Source organism: Zingiber officinale, chromosome 11A (assembly GCF_018446385.1).
Source record: "Zingiber officinale cultivar Zhangliang chromosome 11A, Zo_v1.1, whole genome shotgun sequence".
In the NCBI taxonomy this organism is placed as follows: Eukaryota; Viridiplantae; Streptophyta; class Magnoliopsida; order Zingiberales; family Zingiberaceae; genus Zingiber; species Zingiber officinale.
In genome coordinates, this window is record NC_056006.1 from 60,304,998 (window position 1) to 60,328,188 (window position 23,191).

Here is a 23,191-nt window from a genome sequence, read left to right on the forward strand (position 1 = left end):
AAGAGTTTCCCATGCTTGCTTGGAAGTAGTTGCCGCAACAACTTTCTCAAACATCTTTTCATCCAAACTTTGATGGATGAGGGTGAGCGCCTTTTGGTCCTTCTTCTTGGCGGATGGCACATTTTCATCAACGTCATTCTCCACAGGATCCCAAGCTTCATATGATCCAAGCAAAGCTTTCATTCTTATGCACCAATTATCATAATTTTCCTTGGTGAGAGATGGAACAACAAATGGGATTCCATTCGACATCTTCTTCAAGCTGTCTCCAAACACAAATGGTGGCTCTGATACCACTTTGTTAGAAGATGAAGAGCAAAAACTAAAAAACTATAACACTCAAAGTAGGAGGAAACTACTTCTTCATATTTTCTTCATGTCTAAATTGTTAAATCTATAGGGTATTTATAGGGTATACCCAAGATGTATCTACATAAATACATGAACCAATATTAAATGACATACATGCATCATCCAAAGAGTCATTCATGAATCCTCCAAAAGACCTCTAATATTCATGCACACAATATTAAATACTTAATTAATCTAGTTTATATTTTCAACAACATAACTGTCCAAATTGAGAAAATAGGCAAAGTATAGTTTACGCAGAACATGAATCTCGTTCAACATTTAGTGTCGGCGTTCATGGCTCAGAGTATATTGCAAATGACAAATCAGCTGATCAAACCAACACTGAAGTCCCAGAGCTTCTTTGCTAAGTCCATATCCTTGGCTTTGGAGTTAGGCTCTGCTAGATTGCTGTCGCTGAAGTACTTTCCACTTACCCCTTTCACTTGAGGATGCAATGCGACATAGCATGTCGTCGCTGCTCCCTGTAATAATCAAAACAAGAAACTTGAGCTTAAGTCAATGGAAGTCAAACCACGGACGAGTATCTTCTACGAATATGGAGAACCAACTAGCAGAACCAACTAGCGTGCGTGTTCTCCCTTGGTTGCAAGCATTATAGCTGATCAAGCTGATCAGAAGATTAAGTAGTGTTTTATTACAATTGTGCTTTTTACTAGATGAATTTTGTCCCTCCATGGAATTCTATAAAAAGTCATATTACCATTAATAATTAAATTAATTAAATCAATTTGACTAAGGCATTTTTTTTTGGCTCAGCCTCTCTATCTCTTTCACTGTCCACTCACTAGTGATAAGGATCTAGGAAGAAACAAAAATGATGGGCATATGCAATCCAACATGGAACATGCTCCTGATTTCCCAGGGGTTCTAAGATTCGAGTTATAGCTTCGGCACATTGACAGATGTATTTTCTTCAATGGGAGAGTGGCTTAAGAATGTTGGCCGGTGGACCGTCCGCTATGAGCACTTCTCGATTTATCTTGATGGCCGATGAAAAACTTCCGTAGAACCGGACAGATCATCCAAGATTAATGGACGTAAGCCCGACACCTAGTGCTAACTGGACCACAAAGTGGTACTTTCTAAAGCTTAATTTAATAAAAATGAAGGAAGAATGATTGCTCTTTTATCAAATAAAATGAAATTTGAAAACTATAATAAATATCTGAAGTGATGTAAGAAAGGAACAATTAAAAAATAATAATCTCTTTCCCTCAAAAGGTTTAATTTTGTATTCTGCCTCTCTCTGAACTGTATACCCATCTGTGTGTTTCCTACATTCAATTATTCAAGAAGCATTTTATCACTTTTTTATAAATAGTTAGGGAAGAGAGACTCTATATATAAATCATTTACTCCGACACATCAAGCACATCATAGGAGAAAAAATGGAAAGGAAGACAATGATGCCCAAGCTTTTTAGGGGGTGACACTAGGAGATTGACCAATGGATCCCCTCAACACGTTTCATAGGAAGAAAGCTTCCCTTTCATATACACCTCTTAACAAAAAGCTGAATGGCATTATAGCTTTTGCCACCGCGTGACTAATCAAAGAGAAAATTCTTTGAACACACGGCACACAATGAAACATGCATTCAAGGAAAGAAAGAAGGATAATAGCATAGGAAGAAAAGATGGCAGTTGAGGGCCAAGCAACAAGAGAGAGCATTCACCATTGTTTACAAGACCGCTCAAAGAGATAGACGATCAACCCTAAGTTTTGTACACAACACAAATAAATCCTTACATAAACATCACAATGAATGGGACAACGGAACAGAATGAAGGAAATTAAGTCAGGGTCTATTGAAACAGATGAAGAGGTTGGTTTAAATGAACTATGAACCTGAGGTATATGAGAATTGAGATATGTATCAAATACAGATATAGTACGTAAGAAAATAATCAGCAAATATAATGAATATCCAACACCTAACCGTCATCAAAGTATAATAATTTAATAACTTAAATAAAAACTTTATTCGACAACCTAAGCACTGAAAGTCTACCTAAAAGTTTACCCAGATTGAAAATCTTTTAATAATACGACTTAGTTAAGTCTTATGGGTGAAATCTCGTTCCACCTTATTCTAACTAGTAACATGGGAATATACCAAAAATGGATTAAGCATACATGCATCTGATAAAAATACTTTACCTGCTGCACATTCTTCAATACTAGTCTCCCAGCTGTACGAGCAAAGGCTGCAGTAGATCAAAAGAGAATACCTTGAATTAGAAATGGCAATTACTTGAAAAAACAACTGTCTGGCAACTATTTTGTGTTTGGTTATATGAATCTTTGATGCCACTAAATTCTATCTGAGGCCATTTGGCTAATAAATAATGCTGGGATATCATATTCAAGATCCCAGTTTGTGAGGTATTTAACATAATTTATGAGAGCAGTCAAGGTCACACTTAAACCTTCGTCACCTTATTCTAGCTTGAGCCCTGCACTGCTAAATGAGAAAACTCACTGTTGGAACTTAAAATCTATCATATGAATTTAGAAACACAGATTTTAATTTGGCATAATAACTACTTAAGCGAAGGGGGGTCTTGATGCCACGGTAAAGTTGCTAGTGACATGGAGGTCACGAGTTTGAGTTGTGAAAAAATAACTTCTTGCAAAACATGATAAGCCTGCATAAAACAAGCCCTTCCTTGGGACCTATATTGGCGGAAGTTTCGTGCGCCGAACTATCCTTTTATAATAACTACTTAAGCATATGATAGAAATAGACGGACAACTTGGTAAAATGAGCATTTCGTAATTATTGGTGCATGAGCATTTTTCACTGAATGTAAATGCCCAACTTCTTTGCAGGGACTAAAAGCTTCAGTGCAGAGAAGAAAAAGAAAAGGGAAAAAAATAGGCCCAAACATGTCAATACAGAAATAATTTGATTAACATGCACCAATTATGTAAGTTATGGGATGCCTGATGATCCTGTCTGAAAGCGGGAAAGTTGGCATACTAGGCAGGTGGCTTTGCTGTTGATTGTGCAAAGAAAAGAACATCAGCAACTGTTCAGGAAGGACCCCCCATGCAGGTATTTTGACGTTCAAGTCAGTGACCGATCGCGTAGAAGACAATAAACAAGGGATATGTAATGTAGCGTATGTGTAGTGTTCATGTACCAGCCTTAGTAGATGGAGACCCTTTTTATAATGTTACTGTTTCTCTGTGCACGAATCTTGATGCATTGCCAAAAAAGGACATGCCATAATGATGCTCTGACATTTTTCCCGAAATAAACCCACAATCTCTGCATGTTGCACGGTAGAAACTTCTAGTGCACAACTGACATAGGGAATATTCCCTTGATTCTCTGACATTTGTCGCACAAAACGACAAAGAGGATCGTTAGACCGTTGGGTTGAGAAACCCTTAGCATACTTAGCTGGCAAACCGATCGAGTCACTTATGTAGTTCGATCGGATGTCGCTTATAGAAGCAGTCAAGTCAGATTTAAGGAATGTTATCCGGGACTCAATCTTTTCTTGGCTTCTCTACTTGGCCAAAGAGTTCGGTTGGACCAAGTGTCCAGCTTGCCTGATTGGACCATAGGTAGGTCTAATCAACTAGATCACCCTGCCGAAATAGTTGACCTTGTTATCCCGAGTGATGCTACTCAGCTCGAGGTTTCGTCAGCATTGAGGGACTCAGGACTCGACCCAACTAGGGGTCCGATCGAATGACCATTCGGCCGAGATGATCGGCCGCGTTGGACCCGAGTGTTGATCCCTCCTTGTCTTTGACCACCATGTCAGCCCCCATTCTAAACTTTAACCCAATTTCGGGGGCCCACATCATCTATCCTATCATAAGTCTCCCCTTCAATTCTAGTCGAAGGAGGCTATAGGCACTTGTGTTGCTTGTGTCTCTTATCCTCCAATCAGACGTTTGCTCCTTGTTCTGTCGTTTGGCTTAAACTGATGTTATACTTAGCTGCTAGTGTTTTTGGACTCCCTTGTTTCCCGACTCAACGCTCACTCTTTGTATCATCGCTTGGCTCAAGCTGACGTCACTCTAGCGACTCATAAATAAAGCACATCACTAATTAATGCTGAACATGATAAGCACGCTTTTTATCATAAGCTTGCTTATTGCCTCCCATACCTCATAAATATGGCATGTATCAAGTTGCCACGTGTCGCACGCCTGCTAAAAAGAAAATCTAAAATGACATGTGATTGTTGAGATTCAATGTAACTTCCAACGGTTCAAATTCAACGATCCAGATTAATCCTTTCTTCTCCATCCCCTTGATCGGACGACTCTCGAATGCCACCACTAGCGTTTTTAAGGTTAACCTCTAATGCAACTTCATCGTTTTCACATTTTGCTCTTCATCTTCCCCATCTCCCTTTGTTATCGTCGACAATTGCTCAAGTCTTTTATTTTCATCGTAAGTTTTTTTTCTTCGCTTCCTCCGTTCACCTTTCTTCTCGTTTCATGGCCTCCACTTCCATAACCTCTGATTTCAATGGCGAGAAAGTGAACCACATGCGTCTCACTTACCATCTACCCTCCTGCCATCACATCATCATCCCCTTTAGCCACAACCATCCCAATCTCCCTCCAACCGGCTATCTCAATTTTTTCAAGGACCAGTTCTTTGTCGACCATCGTTTTCCCTTGCACCCTTTTTTCATCGATATTTGTAATTGCTTTCACATCCCTTTACAACAATTGACCCCTAATTCCATCAGATTACTGTACGGGGTTATAGTACTGTTCCGTTTGTACCAAGTCCCGTTATACACCCGAATCTTTCATTACTTCTACTATCCGAAGAAGTCCGAGCCGGGCGTCTTCATCTTCCAAGTCCGAGTGAGCGCTGTATTTTTTGATAAAATATCTTCTTCCAATAAAGAATGAAAGTCTCACTACTTCTACATCTAACCTCGGTTACTCCAATAGCTTTCCCGACCGATTGGCAAATGGAATTGCCTAACCCTCCCGAGCTGGATGTACGATGGGAGCTGGTGTACCTCTCAGCTGTCTGGTCTAAAATTTCATATCCATAAGTTGTTGTTGAAGGGTGTACTGTATATGTTCGGTTTAAGCCTCATCCGAGACTGGCTACCCGATAGCTTCGGTGAGAAATTTGGCCTCCTTTTATTGTTGAATCTAACTAATTGCTTTTCTATTTTATAGCTAGAATGATGTGGAAGGCTTGTCTCGGGAACTCCACTAAATTGCGGGACAAAGAGATGGCAATCACGGGCTTTTGCCGATCGATCCGACCGAGGAGCCGACCGACAAAGAAAATGCTAGCCGAGTCAAGGGGAGTGACGCGGCTGCAAATACAGAGAAAATGCTGCCTCCTAGGCCTTGTGGTGGTTCCTTCTGAGTTCACCACTTAAACCATTACTACAACGCATAGGCACAAGAGCCGCCGATTAGCAACACCCGCTCAATCAGCCACACCTGCGCAGCAAATCTCCACTAAAGCTCTGGCTACGCATCCAACATCTATGCGGGGAAAGAGCTCAACCTCTGCCATTCTTGAAATTGCAGTCGATCAACCCACTCTTGCTTCGTCCGAGCGAGCGCCCTCTCTCTCTGAGCTGCCGACTGGGGTGATCCCTGCTACACCAGCCTCCTTCTTACTCGCCTCCGACCAAGTTGGTACCTCCTCGGTCCAAGATATCCTTCGAGCAGACAGCCTATGCCAAAGAAAGTTATCACCACGCTGTGGCTACCTTCGCAAAAGTGGCTCTCCACCAGCTCTTCGGAATCACTTACCCCAAGCACACTATAAAAATGCAAGGCCCATTAGCTCAAACTTGGGCTGATTCTTGGGCCCGCATGACTAAAAGCTCGCAGAGGAGCTTGCTGATCAGTTTTCCCAAGATATCACTAGGGTAAGATCCTTACAATATTATGCATTCTCTTTACTTTTCCCTTTCTTCACTAGTTCTGGGTAGTCGGTCTATCTATGTGCTAAAAAATAGCAAGACTGAGTCATGAACACCAGAACTTGAAGGACTCGACTAGGGGAGCAAGCACTTCTCAAGGCCTAAAGCACGACCAGAGCTACGAGCGGACTCTTACAATAGAAAAAGATAAAGAGCACGACGAGGCAATTGAGATCAAAAGGCTCCAAAAATAGTTACACTTTCGATGCTCGCCTCCGATCAGAGAATGCTTGAAAAATCAGAGTCATAGAAGACCTGGACTTGAAAAACAAAGAAGCCCGAGTGCTTGCCAAGAAACTCGAAGAAACAGAGGTTGCCCATTTCTCTGAGCAAACCAACTGAACGGCCGAACTTAGTATCAAAGACCTTCAGCTCAAAGAGAAATAGCAAGCCGTAGATGCAAAAAATACAAAACTAGAAGCCTTAAAGGCCGAGTTAGAAGCTTCGAAAGCCAAGTTAGCAAACTACAAGGCAAGGGAGCCCAAACGGCTAAAAGCTTTTAGAGTAGAATATCAACGCTCAAAGGATTTCAATGTATTGCTTGCCAATCGGACTTTCAAAATGTTCGACTACAAAGTAGAAGGGGCCATCAAGCAGTTAAGGAAGGGAGGCTATCTAACGACAGACATCTCAAGGAACTTCATACACCACCAGAGATCTTGGAGAACATTCCAGGCGACGCTTTCCGTAACTTCGCTGGATACCTTCATAAGAAATTTTTACTTTGGCTTTGTAAAAAACTTGAGAACTTAATGATATTTTGTTGTGTATTTTGCCAATGCCTTTGAAGTTTTTTCCTTAATCTTATGTGATGTCATTTTCCTTAGCATAGTGTTACTTCACCTACTCAAATCCATGTAAGTAATATTTGAATTGCGGTCGGTCTATGTAAGTAACACTTCGAACAGAAGGCCAGAGAATCGCATACTCGGGTGAAATCCCGCTTATAATTCAGTTATAAGGGCATCCATAATGGGATGTTAAATGGGTATTATAATGTCCATTTAACACCCCTCTCTATTGTGAGTGAGTATTATAATGTTAAGAGAGAGAGGGGAAAATGTTAAGAGGAATGAACGTTGTTCATCCCTCTCATTTTTTTTTTAATTTTTTTTCTTTTTTTAAACAGTAATAAATATATTTTAAAAATTTAATAAAATATAGTAAAATTATTTTTTTAAAAGATTATTATTAAAAATAATAATAATAATTTAAATATTTTAAAATTTATTTATTTAATATAATATAATTTTAAAAATATTGAGTGTACTGTGAGGGTTAATGTTAAAAGGAATGTAGGTGAAAGAGATATATTGTTATAATGAGTATGTGACAATGGACCCTATGTTTATTGATGAGGTGGTGAGTGTTATAATGTGGGTTGTGGATGCTCTAAGGCTCAAGAGCCTGGAACTAAACTTAGACGCGTGAGTAAGCACACTTATAATTCGATCGAATGGAGCAAGAATCTGGAACTTAGGCACGAGAGCAAGCTCGCTTATAACTCAGCAGAACGACACAAGAGTCTGGGACTTAGTTGTGAGAGCAAGCTCACTTATAACTCGGTCGATCGGTACAAGAGTCTGTGACTTAGTCGAGAGAGTAAACTCATTTATAATTCAGTCGAATGACACAAAAGTCTAGGACTTAGTCGAGAAAGTAAACTCATTTATAATTCAGCCGAACGACACAAAAGTCTGGGACTTAGTTGTGAGAGCAAGCTCACAAATAACTCGATCGAACGATATAAAAGTCTGGGACTTGGTCGTGAGAGCAAGCTTACAAATAACTCGACCAAATGACACGAGAGTCTGGGACTTAGTAGTGAGAGCAAGCTCACTTATAACTCAGTCGACCGGCATGATAGTCTGAGACTTGGTCGTGAGAGCAAGCAAGATCACTTATAACTCGGCTAAATGACACGAGTCTGGGACTTCATTATGAGAGTAAGATCATTTATAACTCGATTGATTGGTACAAGAGTCTTGGACTTCGTTGCAAGAGCAAGCTCACTTATAACTCGATTGAACAACACGAAAATCTAGGACTTGGACGCAAGAGCAAGCTTACTTATAACTCAGCTGATCGGCACGAGAGTTTAGGACTTGAGCATGAGAGCAAGCTCACTTAGAACTCGGTTGAACGACACTAGGGTGTAAATGAACCATGCCGCTCATAAGTATTCAAAGCTCGATTCGATAAAAGATCGTTTGAGCTCGTTTAATGAGACTCGTTAAAATAAACAAACCAAACTCAAGCTTCACAATACTCGGCTCGTTAGCTTGTGAGCATGTTCATTAGTAAGCTCATGAATCAACTTTTAAATAAAAAATAATAGTTTTGATATTGAATTTATAAATTTTATACTCTACTTATGAAAAATATAAACAAATATATTAAATTTATTTATTAGAATAAAATTATAAATTTTAATAAGAATATTTTAATTTATCTAAATATAAAATTTAATTGTAATGAATATTTAAATTTATAATTTATATTTATTAAGCTCGTTTAGGCTCAATAAAAGCTCGAATAAACTTGTGAGCCATGAATATATTTGTTAAACAAAGCTCGAGCTCGGCTCGATTATAAACGAGTCAAACTCAAACATTCAAGAGTTCGGCTCGGCTCAGCTCGATTACACCCTTAAATGGCATGAAAGTTTGGGACTTAAGTTTATCTGCATTCATTAAGCATAAATTTTCAACAAGATATACCAATTTAGTACAGGCATACTCTCAAGCCCGGTAAGGCTGCAAATGATTCGCACTTCATGACTGATCCAGATTTTTCCTTCAGCATCTTGGAGATAATAGGAACCCACGGCGAGCTTTTGCACAACCCTGTACGGTCCGCCCCATTGTAGTTCCAACTTGCTGATATCGTCGACCGGTTTGACCCGCTTTCAAACTAAATCACCTACTGAAAAAATCTTAGAATGGCCCTTCAATTGTAGTTTTGCTTCATCCTCTGCTGATACGACATCAACCAAGCGACTACTTTATCTCTGATTTAGTCTACCAGATCGAGCTCCATCAGGCGCCAACCGAAATTATCTTTATTGTATAATTGTCTCCGTTCGGACTCATTGCCAACTTCCAATAGTATGATTGCTTCTCCACCATAAACTAGGTGAAAAGGGGATACACCCGTGGCCTCTTGCGATGTAGAGCGGTAAGCCCACAACAGACTAGGCAATTCATCAACCCAACTTCTTCCAACATGATCGAGCCTAGTTTTGAGCCCTATGATGATTTCCCTATTAGTGACTTCTACTTGGTCATTGCTCTGAGGATAATCCACGGAGGTAAACGCTTGTTGAATGTCATAACTTGAGCACCATTCTTGGATCTTTCGTTCTTGGAATTGTCTTCCGTTGTCCAAGACGAGCTTGTAAGGAATACATAACCGACATACAATATTCTACCACAGGAACTTGATGACCATCCGTTCGATTATCTTAACTAACACCTCGGCTTCCACCCATTAGAAAAAATAATCCACAGCTACTAGGAGAAATTTTCTCTAACCGGACATCATTGAAAGAGGCCCTACGATATACATACCTCACTGGTCAAACGGGTAGGAAACAACTAAGGTCTTCAATAGTTCTATAGGGTGGTGCGGAATGTTTTGGAGTTTTGGCAAGATAAGCAAGTTACTAGCCGAGCTGAGTCCGCTTGCAAAGTGGGCCACAAATACCCAGCTAGCAGAATCTTCCGAGTGGGTGATCGACCACCCAGGTGACTTCCACATAAACCTTAATGCACCTCTTGGAGAATATACTGTACATCATCTGGTCCGATGCACTTGAGCAAAGGATGAGAAAAGGCTCTCTTGTATAAGTGGTCACCCACCAATGTGAAATGACTGGCCCGCTTCTTGATCATACGTGCTTGCTCCCGGTCGACTGATAAAATTCCTTGCTAAAATAATCAAATTAACGGCACTCTCTAGTCGCTCTGTAATTCTAACTCGGCCTGCCTTTTAATGTGAGTACATCAGCAATGTGTGCTTCATAGGCTTATCAAGAGTCCAAGGCACTAAAGAACTAGCCAACTTTGCTAACTCGTCTACCTTATAGTTTTTCGCTTGAGGAATTTTTTATAATGTCACCTCTTGAAATTCTACCTTTAATTTCTCAAATGTCTCCTTATATAACATTAGTCGTTCATTGTTAATCTCAAAATTGTCCGACAACTACTGAGCGGCCAATTGCATCCGGTTTTCACAAGGTGATGATATCAAAAGAATCCCGACTCTACTTACCGAGTGGACGATCCATCCACATAAAATTTTCAAATCTCTTCTGGCTTGGGGCTTTGTATCTCTGTCACAAAATCGACTAAGGGTTGAGCTTTGATGGTCGTTCAAGGATGGAACTCTATTTCATACTCGTTGAGTTCAGTGGTCCATTTGATCAATCTTCCGGAAGCTTCCGGATTGATGAGCATTCGTCCAAGAGTACTGTTGGTTAATACAATAATTAGGTGCAACAAAAAGTAAGGGCACCAACTCCAACCGGCTAAAACTAGTCCACACACTAACTTCTCGAGTGCAGTATAGCGACACTCGACATCTTTTAATAAATGACTTAAAAAATACACAGATTATTGCTCTTTGCTATCCTGCATCACCAACACCGATCCAACGGCACTTTCAATGGTGGTCATGTATACACAGAGTGGCTCACCAACCTTGGGCTTTGCAAATATAGATAAAGTGGACAAATAATCTTTGAGCTCTTATAGCGTCTTTTCACACTCAACATCCTAATAGAATTTAGTGGTCCGACAAAGTATTTTGAAGAATGGTAGACTCCAATCATACGATCTTGAGATGAATCGAGATACAGTCATGATCTATCCAGTCAGGTGTTGTGTTTCCTTTAGATTGCGAGGCAGGGTCTTGTCTCGGAGAGCTCGTACCTTGCTTGGGTTGGCTTCAATTCCCCGTTTTATCACGATGTAGCAAAGGAAGCGTCCTCTTTTGGCCCCGAATAAGAATTTGTTAGGGTTAAGCTTGAGTCTATACTTTCTTAGGATTCAGCATGTCTCCTCTATGTCTATATCGGTTGCTCAGAGGCACTTAATTAGGATATCATCCACGTATGCTTCCATGTTTCTGTTGATCTGCTTTTGGATCACTTTATTCACAAGCAGTTGATATGTTACCCTTACATTATTTAATCCAAACGACATAACGTTATAACAATACGTTCCTTTAGCAGTGATAAAGCTAACATTTTCTTGGTCTTCTCTGGCTAGAAATGTTAGTGCAATATTCCCCATGTCAAAGGTTGACCTGGTTGACTAAACTTGAGTTAGCTCAAGTTTGAGTCCTAATTTTTGAGTTTCGATGTTTGACAATACATGTAGACAACACATGGAGATTGTAGGTGCGATTGTTCATGTGGGGAGATTGAGAAGGAAATCCTGATTAGTGAAGCCAGGTGAAAGACCTAGTGAGTGAAGTCACAGTGAAGCCGCTAGAAGTGAGTGAAACCAGTGAAGCGGCGAAGTCTGGTGGTGAAGCTAGCGAAGTCTTGGTGAGTGAAGCGGGCGTATGGGAAGTCTGAGTGAGTAAAGCTAGCGATGGAAAGGTGAGTGAAGCGGCGAGAAATCGAGATGGATCGAGGATGATCGGACGTACGGTGTTGGAAAGTAGATCGATACTGGCGCGGAACTCGGTGGATCGAGGTTGATCGGACACGTGGAGATAAGTCCAAGTGGGTCGAGGATGGCCGGACACTTGCACGAGGAGAAAAGTAATGGGTCGAAGGATTGACCGGACACTGGTGAGGAGTCCCGGTCGAGGATGATCGGATGCTTGGCGTGATGTCAGTGAAGCCGGTGAAAGACACAGAGGTGAAGCTAGGAAAGTGAAGTGAAGTTAAGTCCCGGTGGTGTCCCGTAGGGGAAGTCTGCAAGTGGATGAAGCCGAGCGGATGGGAAGTCAGTAAAGCTAAGACAATGAGTGAAGCCGAGGAAATCCAGATGGATCGAGGTTGATCGGACGTCCGGTGTTGGAAAGTCCAAGTAGTCGAAAAGAATGTCAACCGGATGAGGAAATCCAGTGGATCAAGGTTGATCGAACACACTGGTGGAGATAAGTCCAGTGGGTCGAGGATGGGACACACGAGGAGAAAATCCGGGTGAGATCGGCACACATCGGGAGGGGCGGGCGGTCGTGGATTGGCCGGATGTTGATTTTGGGACTTTTGGACTTGATTGGGTAAGTCCACAGGATCGATCGATTGAACAAGGCTCCAATCGATCGGTTGATCGAGTTAGATCGATCGACCGATCGATTCGAGCCCCAATCGATCGGTCGATTGATTGGGATGGGACGATCGATCCGTAATCCGATCGGCCGATCGATCAGCGATCAATCGATTGGAGCACTCGATAGATTGGGATCGCGAGGATATAGTCGTTGTCGAGCTCTTCCTTCGCAACGCTTGCACTGTTCATCTCCGATCCTCTCCACTCTCACCGCCGGTTCTTGAAGGATCTTAGAGACATCCAAGTCAAGAAGCGTGACTACAACAAGAAGAAGCTAGGGTTAGGGTCGTATCTTGTAAGATATTTCTTGTGTCTTCCCTTGCTTTCTTGTTGCGAGAGTATCAGACTTCTCTACCTTCTGAGTTACGAAAAGGAGTGTTTACGTAGTGGAGGGTGCGTGTGGATCCTTGGATTAGTCACCTCTTCAGGGTGAATATCAAGTAAATCCTAGAGTTAGCGTTGTGTGTTCCGCTGCATATCTTTGATGAAACAAGCAAGCACGAGATCGTCTATTCACCCCCCTTTCAGCTAATGGGTCGTTCGGATCATCGGGGAGAGGGTGAAGAGTTAATTCATCGAGTCAAGACTTCATTCAAGAAGATCGACTTGAATGGAATTCCAGATGGACTTGGATTCGATCGAGGTGCCTCCACCATATATGACTTGATTCTTGAAATCAAGAATCGAAAATTTTCGGAGATGGAGGGAAGGTCAAGCTCCAAGAAATTGAAAGGCAAAATCCTCAGCAAATGGAGCCAAGAAGGTGCGAGGCGAATGACAAGATAACCAAATTATTGGTTAATTTATTGAACATAATTCTTTAATTGGAGAATTTGAGACGAAGAATTATGGAGAAAGTTGGCGAGATTAAGAGATCCCTCCAAGAATCCAAGAGGGTGACTCTGGATCAAAATCAAGAGGAGAAGTGGACTTGAGTTGAGAGATGCATTCAAGAAGAAGTTCGAAGCCTCGTCTTGAAGGAATGCGATGAAAGAGCGAAGAGGGAGCGTACTCTTTAAAGATGAAGAAGTCTCCACCTCTGGGATTGAGGGGGAGCGATCCTTGACGTCGGATCAAGGAGAAGCTTCTACATCCGGGTCAAATGGAGAAAAAGACAATGCATCCTCCAAAAATCAAGAAACATCAAAAGGAGCAAGTGTCATCCCTACATATGAAGGTATAAATATTTTAATTAAAAATAAAAATCACATTATATGTTTTGAGTGTAGGGAACATGGACACTACAAGAGCAAGTGCCCTAAATTGGTCAAGAAGAAGGGTCAGGTATCAAAAGGGACACTATCGGAGTCAATGTCCCAAGGGGAAGAAAGCGGTCAAGGCTCAAGAAGGAAGCACAACTCAAGGGGGAGCCTCCAAGGTAAAACGCAAGGTATCATTTATAGAGTCTATTCCCCTGAAAAATGGTAAAAAGGATGCTAGTTCAAATTTATTTCATCTTAATGCTATTTACCATAGAAATAGGAAGCATGATAGCGTTAAAGAAAAACATATGACTCTTCATGCTAAAACTACCACACCTAGGTCTAGGAAGGTAAATAAAAACTTAGGCAAGAATTCTAGCAATTTTAATTACAAGCCTAAAAATAAAAAGGCTCAAAGATTCAATGAAAAACCAAAAACTAAGTATTTAATGATGGAAAATCAAGTCTTGAGGTCAAGACTTGATAAATTAGAAAAGACCCGAAAAAGGATGGAAAATATTCTAAAAGGGCAAAATGAGCAAAACCTAAGTTTAGGACAACAAGAGTCATCCTATGGTCGTAAAGGTTTGGGATACAAACCTAAAGCTAAGAAGGATGCAATTTCTTACCATAGGGTTCTATATACCTATGGAACTAACCTTAGGACTAGTGGTCAAGTCAAAAATACAAAGGAAGTTATCCCTAGAAGTATTTTTGCAACAACAAACGAGACTAAGACTTCTAAGAAGTCTAAGAAAGTCACTAGGAAGGTCACAAGGGAAGAAATCCCTAGAGTTGATTTAGAAAAAGTGACCAAGGCTTCTAAGAAGCCTAACAAGGTCACTAAGAAGGTATCTAGGGAAGTTATCCCTAGTAAGTACCTAGAGCATCCAAGGAGTTCCAATAGGTTTTGAGTTCTTAGGAGCATTTTCTCTACCCCTTAGATGGGATAGAGAGTGTCAACTCTGATTAGAAGGGTAGTTAACCCAACTTTGATTAAGTTGACACTCGGAGAGCATTTTCGAGGTTATTGTTAACCTTTGAAAATGAAAAGAATTTTGATTTACTCTTGAAATGAGTAAAATGTGTCATGATTTGAGAAAATTGATTTTAAATTAAATTGGCATAAGTGAGAGAAAAGCAAAGGAAATGTCAAAATTGGGTGTTGACATTTTCTTGGGAAATATTGGACAATCTAGGTTTAAACTTTAAGTTAGCTAGGTAACCTAGGTATATTTTATTTATGCTAAAATTTGTCATGCTTTGTTTGCTCATCATATGTCATGACATCATATTTATTCTTGCACTCATGCCTTATTATGAAAAACACAAAAATACCCTGTCATGTCATACATACATCATGTAGTCATAACATATCATGCATTATGTTTAATTCCTCGCAATTAAGGACAAATGACATTTATTAACAAATAACATCCTTGGTGGTTGTTCCTAACCTCAAAATGCCTAGATAGATATGCATGATCCCTAGATTAGGGCAAAACCAAGGTTTACATCTCACTAAAGAACTATAAGGTGATTTGTATGTGTTTTAGTACACATTAGATACAAGTGAGATGTTAGGATGATGAACAAAACTCAATATGTTGATTTAGTGCATTTTTTTTTAGTTTTAAGTTCATCAAAACACATAGGTATGCGTTTTCCAATCATTGAGAAAGCTAATGTACAAGTCATGTGCATTGAGCCCAAAGAACATAGTTGGATATTAGTTTTGAAAATCATTTTAAAATGATTTTAGAAAACCTTGATGAAGACTATCTTTTGATAGTAATCATCATTGAAATGTTAGACACAAACTAGAAGAAAGCACTAAAGTTTTTACAAGTTTTCAAGTTTGTGTCAAATCTTTGAAAATAGAAAGTATTTTCATAAAAAGCTATTTTTCCTTGATAGTATATGCCCTAAGGAGTGTCTACATGAATTTTCATGAATTTTCGATTTTTGTAGAATTTTAGGGGAGTTTCTGAAATTCACTGAAATCAATTTTCAATTTTTCAGAGCTCCAATCGATCACCCGATCGATTGGAGTACCTCAATCGATCAGGCGATCGATTGAGAGGAGTTTTCCCGCGAGCAGACGTTTGCTGGATCGATCAGCCAATCGATCCACCACCCTTGAATCGATCAGTGGATCGATTCAAGCAGGTTCAATCGATTGGAACTCAACTCCAATCGATTGGGAATGCTGATTTTGGCTGGGAAAGCTTAATTTCAGCATTTTAAACCACCTTTAGTCTAGGTAACCATTCATAACGCCTCAAAACACATTTATATACATTTAAGGGGAGTTTTCATGATGAAAACAAGAGTGGATTGGTTAAGGAAGACTAAGTAGAGGTTTAGATTGAGATTTGATTTCATTATTGAATTTTTGAACCTCAAAACTTCAAAATTTGGGTTTCCTAAAGATTTAGGGATTTCAAGTCATTGTTGATACAATGACAGAAGTCCAGTGCATGTCTTTAGGGGGAGCTACTCTTTAAGGACATGAAAATCTATTTTTCATACACCTTGGAAGGTGGATAACCTTCTTTAGCGAAAATGCTCAAGGTTGGGCATTTGAATATAATGGAGAGTGTATATCTTCATTATTCAAATGTTGTATGCTCACGGATGAGCATTGGATGACAATAAAGGGTATGAGACTTTCATTTGAATCGTGTGTGAATATACCAGGTGGTATATGCTCAAGGTTGAGCGTTAAGAGTGAAGTTGTAAACAACGTTGGATAACTCTTCAGGGGGAGAGTTTTTGATGTGTGCTAATAGGGGGAGAATCTAGAGTTTAAGTTAGCCTTCATTACCTAAGAGGGAAGCTGCCCTCTAGAAAAGGAGGAGAATGAAGGGAATCCTCATTCACATATTGGCATGAAGGAGTTGAGGCTATGGGATTAGCCTAACTTAAAAGTGGTTAAAAGTGGTATTGTCAAACATCAAAAAGGAGGAGATTGTTGGTGTAATATTCCCCATGTCAAAGGTTGACCTGGTTGACTAAGCTTGAGTTAGCTCAAGTTTGAGTCCTGATGTTTGAGTTTCGATGTTTGACAATACATGTAGATCGCAGCGATTGTTCACAAAGGGAGATTGAAGGAAATCTCGTGAGTGAAGTCAAAGAGCTAGGGCTGGAAGTCCGGGAAGTCTTAGTAGCTGCCTGGTCCTGGAAGTGAGGACGTGTCAGTAAAGTCCTAGTCGGATGGGTAAAGCTAGGCGTCATAAAAGCTAGTAAGCCGAGCCGGCGGAAACCCCGTCACAGTGGTCAGGCTACGAGTGTCAAACCAGCAAGAGCAGTGACTTCAGTAGATCAATCGATCAGCAAGGTTGTGGGGCACTGGTGGACCGAGAAGCAAAGGTATCGCCGGCCGGGTTGAGTGGCCGGACAGCAGCGGATCCCAGATCGAGTAGAATCTTCGGATGTCAGCCGTGTGATAATGTCGTTTTAGTCCGCCGGGACAGATGGCCGATGGCTTCACTTGATTGTCGACCTGACTCGGAGATTATCCGATGCGCCAGATCGGTATCGCAGGTGGCGTCGTGATGTCGAGATGTAGGATCGCCAGATGGGCACCGACGCCGACTAGGCAGACTCGATCTATCCACACGAGATCCGCAATTGGCTCTGGATCAACCGATTGGCCTCGGATATCTATGGGAGAGTACGATCGTAGAGAGAGATCGCCTGGGGTCGGCGATCGATTAGCGTAGAGCCCCAATCGATCATCGATCGATGAGCGAGCGCTGGCTGATCGATCCAACTAAGCCGATCCATCAGATCGATCGGCTGCCGATCCGTCGAGCCTGCCGATCCACCCTAGCACCCCCCGATGGGCGAGCTCGGTCGATCGATTAAAGCGCCACAAGCACTCCAATCGATTGGGATCGACATCACCGCCGCCGTTCGATAGCTTCCAGGATCTACACTGCGGCCTCCGACTAACTCTCTCCGTCCATCGATATCCAGCCAGCCTTCACCTCACTTTGAAGGATCTTAGCGAGAGACATCAAGAAGTGCTGCTGACGATTAGGAAGAAGCTAGGGTTAAGTTTTTTAAGTTCACGTAAGGTTCGCTTCTTAAGATATCTTGTAAGATATTTGTGTTGTCTTCCTTGCTTTCTTGTTGTATTGAGAGTATTGTAGGGCTTCTCCGCCTTCGGTAGTTACCGAAAAGGAGTGTTTACGTAGTGGAGGGTGCGTGAGTGTGTGAATCCTTGGATTAGTCACCTCTTCTTGAGATGGATACCAAGTAAATCCTAGAGTTAGCGTTGTGTGGTTGTTTCTTTGTATTTTCCGGTGCATATCTTTGAAGAAACAAGCAACGACAAGCACGAGATCGCACCGAGCTATTCACCCTCCCCCCCCCCCTCTAGCTACATTTCGGTCCCAACAAGAAAGACCTGGTGGTATCCCTTATATGCATCCAGCATGCATATCAACTCACAGCCAAACTCACCATTTGTTCCCGAGCTTAGACACCAACACCACATTTGCTAACCAGCTCAGGAATTGTACTTCACGGATGTGTTCGGCTTTTAGTAGTTTGTCCACCTTCGCTCGGATGATTTGGTTTTGCTCGGCCCCAAAATTTCACTTCCTCTGTTTGATTGGTCGAGCATCCGATCGGACATGGAGCACATTACTATTGGTGATATACCCGTAAGTTTTCTTCATAAACCAGTGCCAGGGGAGCTTCTTGGATGGCGTTAACTTCCACTCGCTGAGTCTTCCAAGCAATGCGAGCTTCAGTCTTCACTACATCCACATAGCACTTACATGTTACTAGTTGATCTCCTCTTACCTCGCCGACTGAGTCATAAATTTAATCTTCTGACAGAATGTAGAGACGACAACTCGGAACTTGTTCAGTGTCGGTTAGCCCAGAATTACATTGTAAGCTAAAGGCGCATTCACCACACTAAAGGTTAATCAGCGAGTCCTCATCAAGGACTCTTCTCCTAAAGAGATAGTCAATCAGATTTGTTCGATCAGCTGTACTTCATTGCTAGTGAACTCATACAATGGCTCGCTCTTATCTATTTGCAGCTGCTCGAACGCCTTCTTAAAAATGATATTAACAGAACTCCCTGTGTCAATGAAAGTGAGATGTATGTTATAGTTGGCTATAATAGCCTTAATGATTAAAGCGTCATCATGGGTATCTCCACCCCCTAAGTCTTTGAGACCGAAACTGAGTTATGGCCCCTGCACTTGCTCTCGGCTACATCCGACTACATGAATATCTAATCAGCAGGCATGTAACTTCCTGACTTGATTGAAATCACCATCGGTCGGGCCGCCAGCTATCATACCAATATCACCCCAGGCGACGTTGCCACGATTTTCTTCTTCTCGGGTAGGTTGGCGTGGTGGCTCGACGAGGGCTTCGCCTTGGGCCCGATCATTTCTTTGCTAACGTGGCTGCTAATTCCAATCGGCCCTTTCAGGGCTTCGCCTTGGAGGTCCGTTCGAACGACGATGACATTGATGGTTGGGGGAAGGCGAGCACTAGAGAAACCCTTGATTGGTCGCTCAGTGCATCTCTTGGTTATATTGATAACAATCTTCTATATTGTGGGTCCCCGACCGGTGGTAGGTGCAAAACATTAGACTCCATCGTGAGGCTCAGCAAATCACGTCCGCTCAACCTCTACATGTTGGACTGCGTTCAGCCTTTGCTTGTGGTGATATGACGAGTGACCCGATCAGTGCCCTATAGGTGGGAGAGCAGGAGGAGCTCAACACACGGGAATAGAAACTGGAGCTAGGGCTGCCACTTCTTTTTTCCGAGCGAACTGAGCTTCTTGGTTGCTCGTCCGAGTAGGTGGTCGAAGTCTCTTGGTGGCTTCTTGATAAGGAATTGAAAGAAATCACATCTATAAGCCCTTGGGAGAAAGCACTCACTAAGATCTCCAAAGTAGCTGAGAGAACGTCCATAGTCACTTGGTTGAACCTTTTAATGTATGTCATCAATGTCTCCTTGGCTCTGTACGAGGAAAAATAAGCTCAAAGTAGTCTTGTGGTATTGGTGGCTGCTAGCGAAGTGATGCAGGAATGCCATGCGAAAATTCATGAAGCAACAAATGGACTCGGCTGGGAGCCGGTTGAACCATCTTGGTACCGAGCCAGAGAGGGTGGTAAGGAATACTCGGCACTTAACTCCGTCCGTGTATTAATGGAGGATAGTTGCATTCTCAAATTTGAAGAAGTGGTCTTCCAGGTCCGTTGCTCCTCCATATTCTCCGATCGACAAAAGTAGAAAATGACTCGACAGTTTATCTTCAATATTTCTTGAGAGAACGACATATTAACTCGCTCGGGGGATCAATAGCCATTGGGAGCTTTTCCCTTTCGAAGGTCCCGAGCAAGTGCATCTCCAGGAGATAATACTTGGGGCCTTTCCGCTTAGCCCATATCATCGAATGGCGTGCAGAACAGTGACCTATGATACGCGAGCGGGGAGGGCGACATGGGAGGCAAGCTGATTGGCAACGCAAGCGCCTACACAAATCCGACCGGAGGAGGAATCAGTTGGAACCCGGTCGACCCTTCCACTTGTGTCCCTCGTTCAGTATGAGTGCTTGTCATTGATACAGTCGGGTCGTTCGGCAAAGGACCCCCAATTGTTGGTTGTTATTGTTGCATGAGCCTCTATGCTCGTGAGGCTACTAACAACTCCAAGTCTTGTTCAACAAAGTAACGGTAGTAAGTTGTCCAATCTCTTCCATCTCCACGTTTCATATTCAGGTGAAGATTCTCACATACGGTGTCAAATTTGATCCTATCTGAAAGCAGAAAAAATGACGTACTGGGCAGGTGGCTCTACTATTGATCGTGCGAAGACTCTGAGTTAAAATGACTCCGAGCGGTCTTGCGTGTCCAAAAAAAAAGTCAACAACCAAGCCAGGGAAGGATCCTAGTACAGGCACTCCGACGCTCAAGTTAGTGACCGATCGCGTAGAAGACAATGAATAGTGGATGTGTAATGTAGCGTATGCATAGTGTTCGCGTACCTGTGTCAGTAAATGGAAACCCCTTTTATAGTGTTACTGTTTTCTCTGTGCACGAATCTTGATGCATTGCCAAAAAAGAACATGCCATAATGCTTTGACATCTTTCCTAAAATGAACAAGCAATCTTTGAATGTTGCAGGATAGAAACTTCTAGTGCAATATTCCCTTGATTCTCTAACATTTATCGCACAAAACGACAAAGAGGAACATTAGGCCGTTGGGTTGAGAGGCCCTTAGCATACTTAGCTGGCAAACCGACCTAATCTCTTCTATGATCCGATCGGCTAGATCACCCGGCCGAAATAGTTGACTTTGTTATCCCGAGTGACGATGAGGACTCAACTCGGGGTTTCGTCAGTATTGAGGAACTTGGTACCCGACCGATCAGGGGTCCAATCGGATGACCACTCAGCCGAGATGATCGACTGCGCTGGCCCGAGTGTTAACCCCTTCTTGACTTTGACCGCCATGTCAGTCCCCCTTCTGGACTTTGACCGACTTTGAGGGCCCACATCATCTGCCATATCACCTGACATAATTTATGAGAGTGGTCAAGCCTAACAGAAGCCTTCTCTATCTTATGTTGACTTCGCACCCACAATGGAGGTGTTAACGAGGGAATTCACTATCCAAACTTAACATGGAAATGCATAAATCAATCATATAAATTTGAAATACAGTTTTAATTTGGGACAGTAACTATTTAGACATGATAATATAAGGAGATGATCGGTAGAAACAGATGACCCACTTGGTGAAATGAGCATCTGGTAACTACTGGTGCACAAGCATTTAACATGGGGAATGTGAATGTCCAATTTCCTGGCAGCGACTAAAAGGTTTAATGATGAGAAGAAAAAGGAAAGGCAAAAAAATAAATCCAAGCCTGGCATATACAGAGAAATAATTTGGTGAAACATACGCCAACTAGTAAGTCATGGGTAAAGAAGTTTATTAGCTGACATAAAAAATTATTGAAAGAATCACTGATTAACTGTAGTGCTATTATTTTTATTACCATCAAGAAAACTGTGGTAACGTAGAAGATTTGTGACGATTGATCCAGGATGAAGTGAATTAGCAGTTATGTTCACACCCTCTTCCTGATGAATCAAGTAAAGCAATCAGTATGTATTAAATGTACTTACGAAAATGAACAAATGTCATGGCAGTAAAGCAATCAGCACTTATTTGTGATGATTGCTTAAAGTAAAGCAATCAGTACTTATGAAAATGAACAAATGTCATGTCAGTATTAAACAGCAAAAACCTTGGATACCTGAAGGTTAGTAACTCCTTTTGCACAAATATGAAATATCAACGTATATTATTTTCTTTATTTAATCTGTAAATGTAAACTTCATTCATCAACAAAACATGCAAACTTATCATCAACAAAACATGCACAATGAACCAATGTTCAGTTCAGCCCTAATATATACATATGCTGTGAGTGTGGCAACCTCTCTCAAACTCTTCGCTCACCAACTACTCATTGTTCATGTAACACTTGAACTTTAGGGTACAATAAACAAAATCTTATAAACATGCACATTAATCATGCAGATGATGCAATCCGTTGAACAAACCACCCCTTCAAAGACCCTTTTGTTCTGAGTCATTCATAATAGGTATACCGTGCATTCAAAAGCTATCTACTTTGCCCAGTTACACTAAGTCATTCCCCAAGTTTCCATTAGCAACCATTTCATAGCACTTCGTCATTTGTCGAGTGATGCCCAATCTTCCCCGTATGTGGCCCAAGATGAATTTATTGGACGCACAGCCAAAAAATAAATGGTTTAGAGCTTCCAGCTCTGAGCTACAGACCTGGCACATCCTAACTGTCTCTTGGTAGGTTAAACATCCCCAATAAGTAGCCTACATCTCACCCCTAACAAGAGGATGAAAGAATGTTTCAGCAGAATGCAGGGACTCCAGATCAGTTTCATACACTTGCAACTGGCCCTTATAAGCTTTCGTTATGCTCAATCTGGCATCCGTGTGCCAACTAGTTAGGTGTATTGTTGAACTTTCAGAACCTATACACATCAGAATTTTGTTTCAAATCCCAACTAACTACTTGAAGAGTGACGAGTCTTCCTTTCACAGTTGTTATTCCCTCACCGATTGAGAGCGGAGGTATACTTCATTGATCTACTTGCCCATTTTGTTTTAGCCTTTGCATGAATATTCCTGCTCCTGGAGTCCCGAAAGTTGAGTCCCCCCTTCTTAGTACAACACATGTCCTTTCATGCCACTAATGACTTCCTCGCCTCCCATAAGAATAGTTTGCATAGTCTAATAATCTTAGATATGACTCCTGCTAGAATCGGGAAAATAGGCAGCCACGGGCATCCCATACCT

At 41.6% G+C, this 23,191-nt stretch overlaps 1 protein-coding gene across 1 annotated transcript in view; it reads right to left on the bottom strand.

Moving 5' to 3' along the window:
- Positions 1 to 485: 485 nt before the first annotated feature.
- The window catches only part of LOC122032028 (short-chain dehydrogenase TIC 32, chloroplastic-like), a 37,959-nt gene continuing 15,253 nt past the window's right edge, over positions 486 to 23,191 (bottom strand). The window contains exons 6-8 of the mRNA XM_042591271.1: positions 21,843 to 21,927; positions 2,536 to 2,582; positions 486 to 836 (exon numbers count right to left, since the gene is read on the bottom strand). Of these exons, the coding sequence (XP_042447205.1) occupies positions 678 to 836; positions 2,536 to 2,582; positions 21,843 to 21,927 (291 nt within the window). The 3' untranslated portion in view covers positions 486 to 677. The remainder of the gene's footprint in view (positions 837 to 2,535; positions 2,583 to 21,842; positions 21,928 to 23,191) is intronic.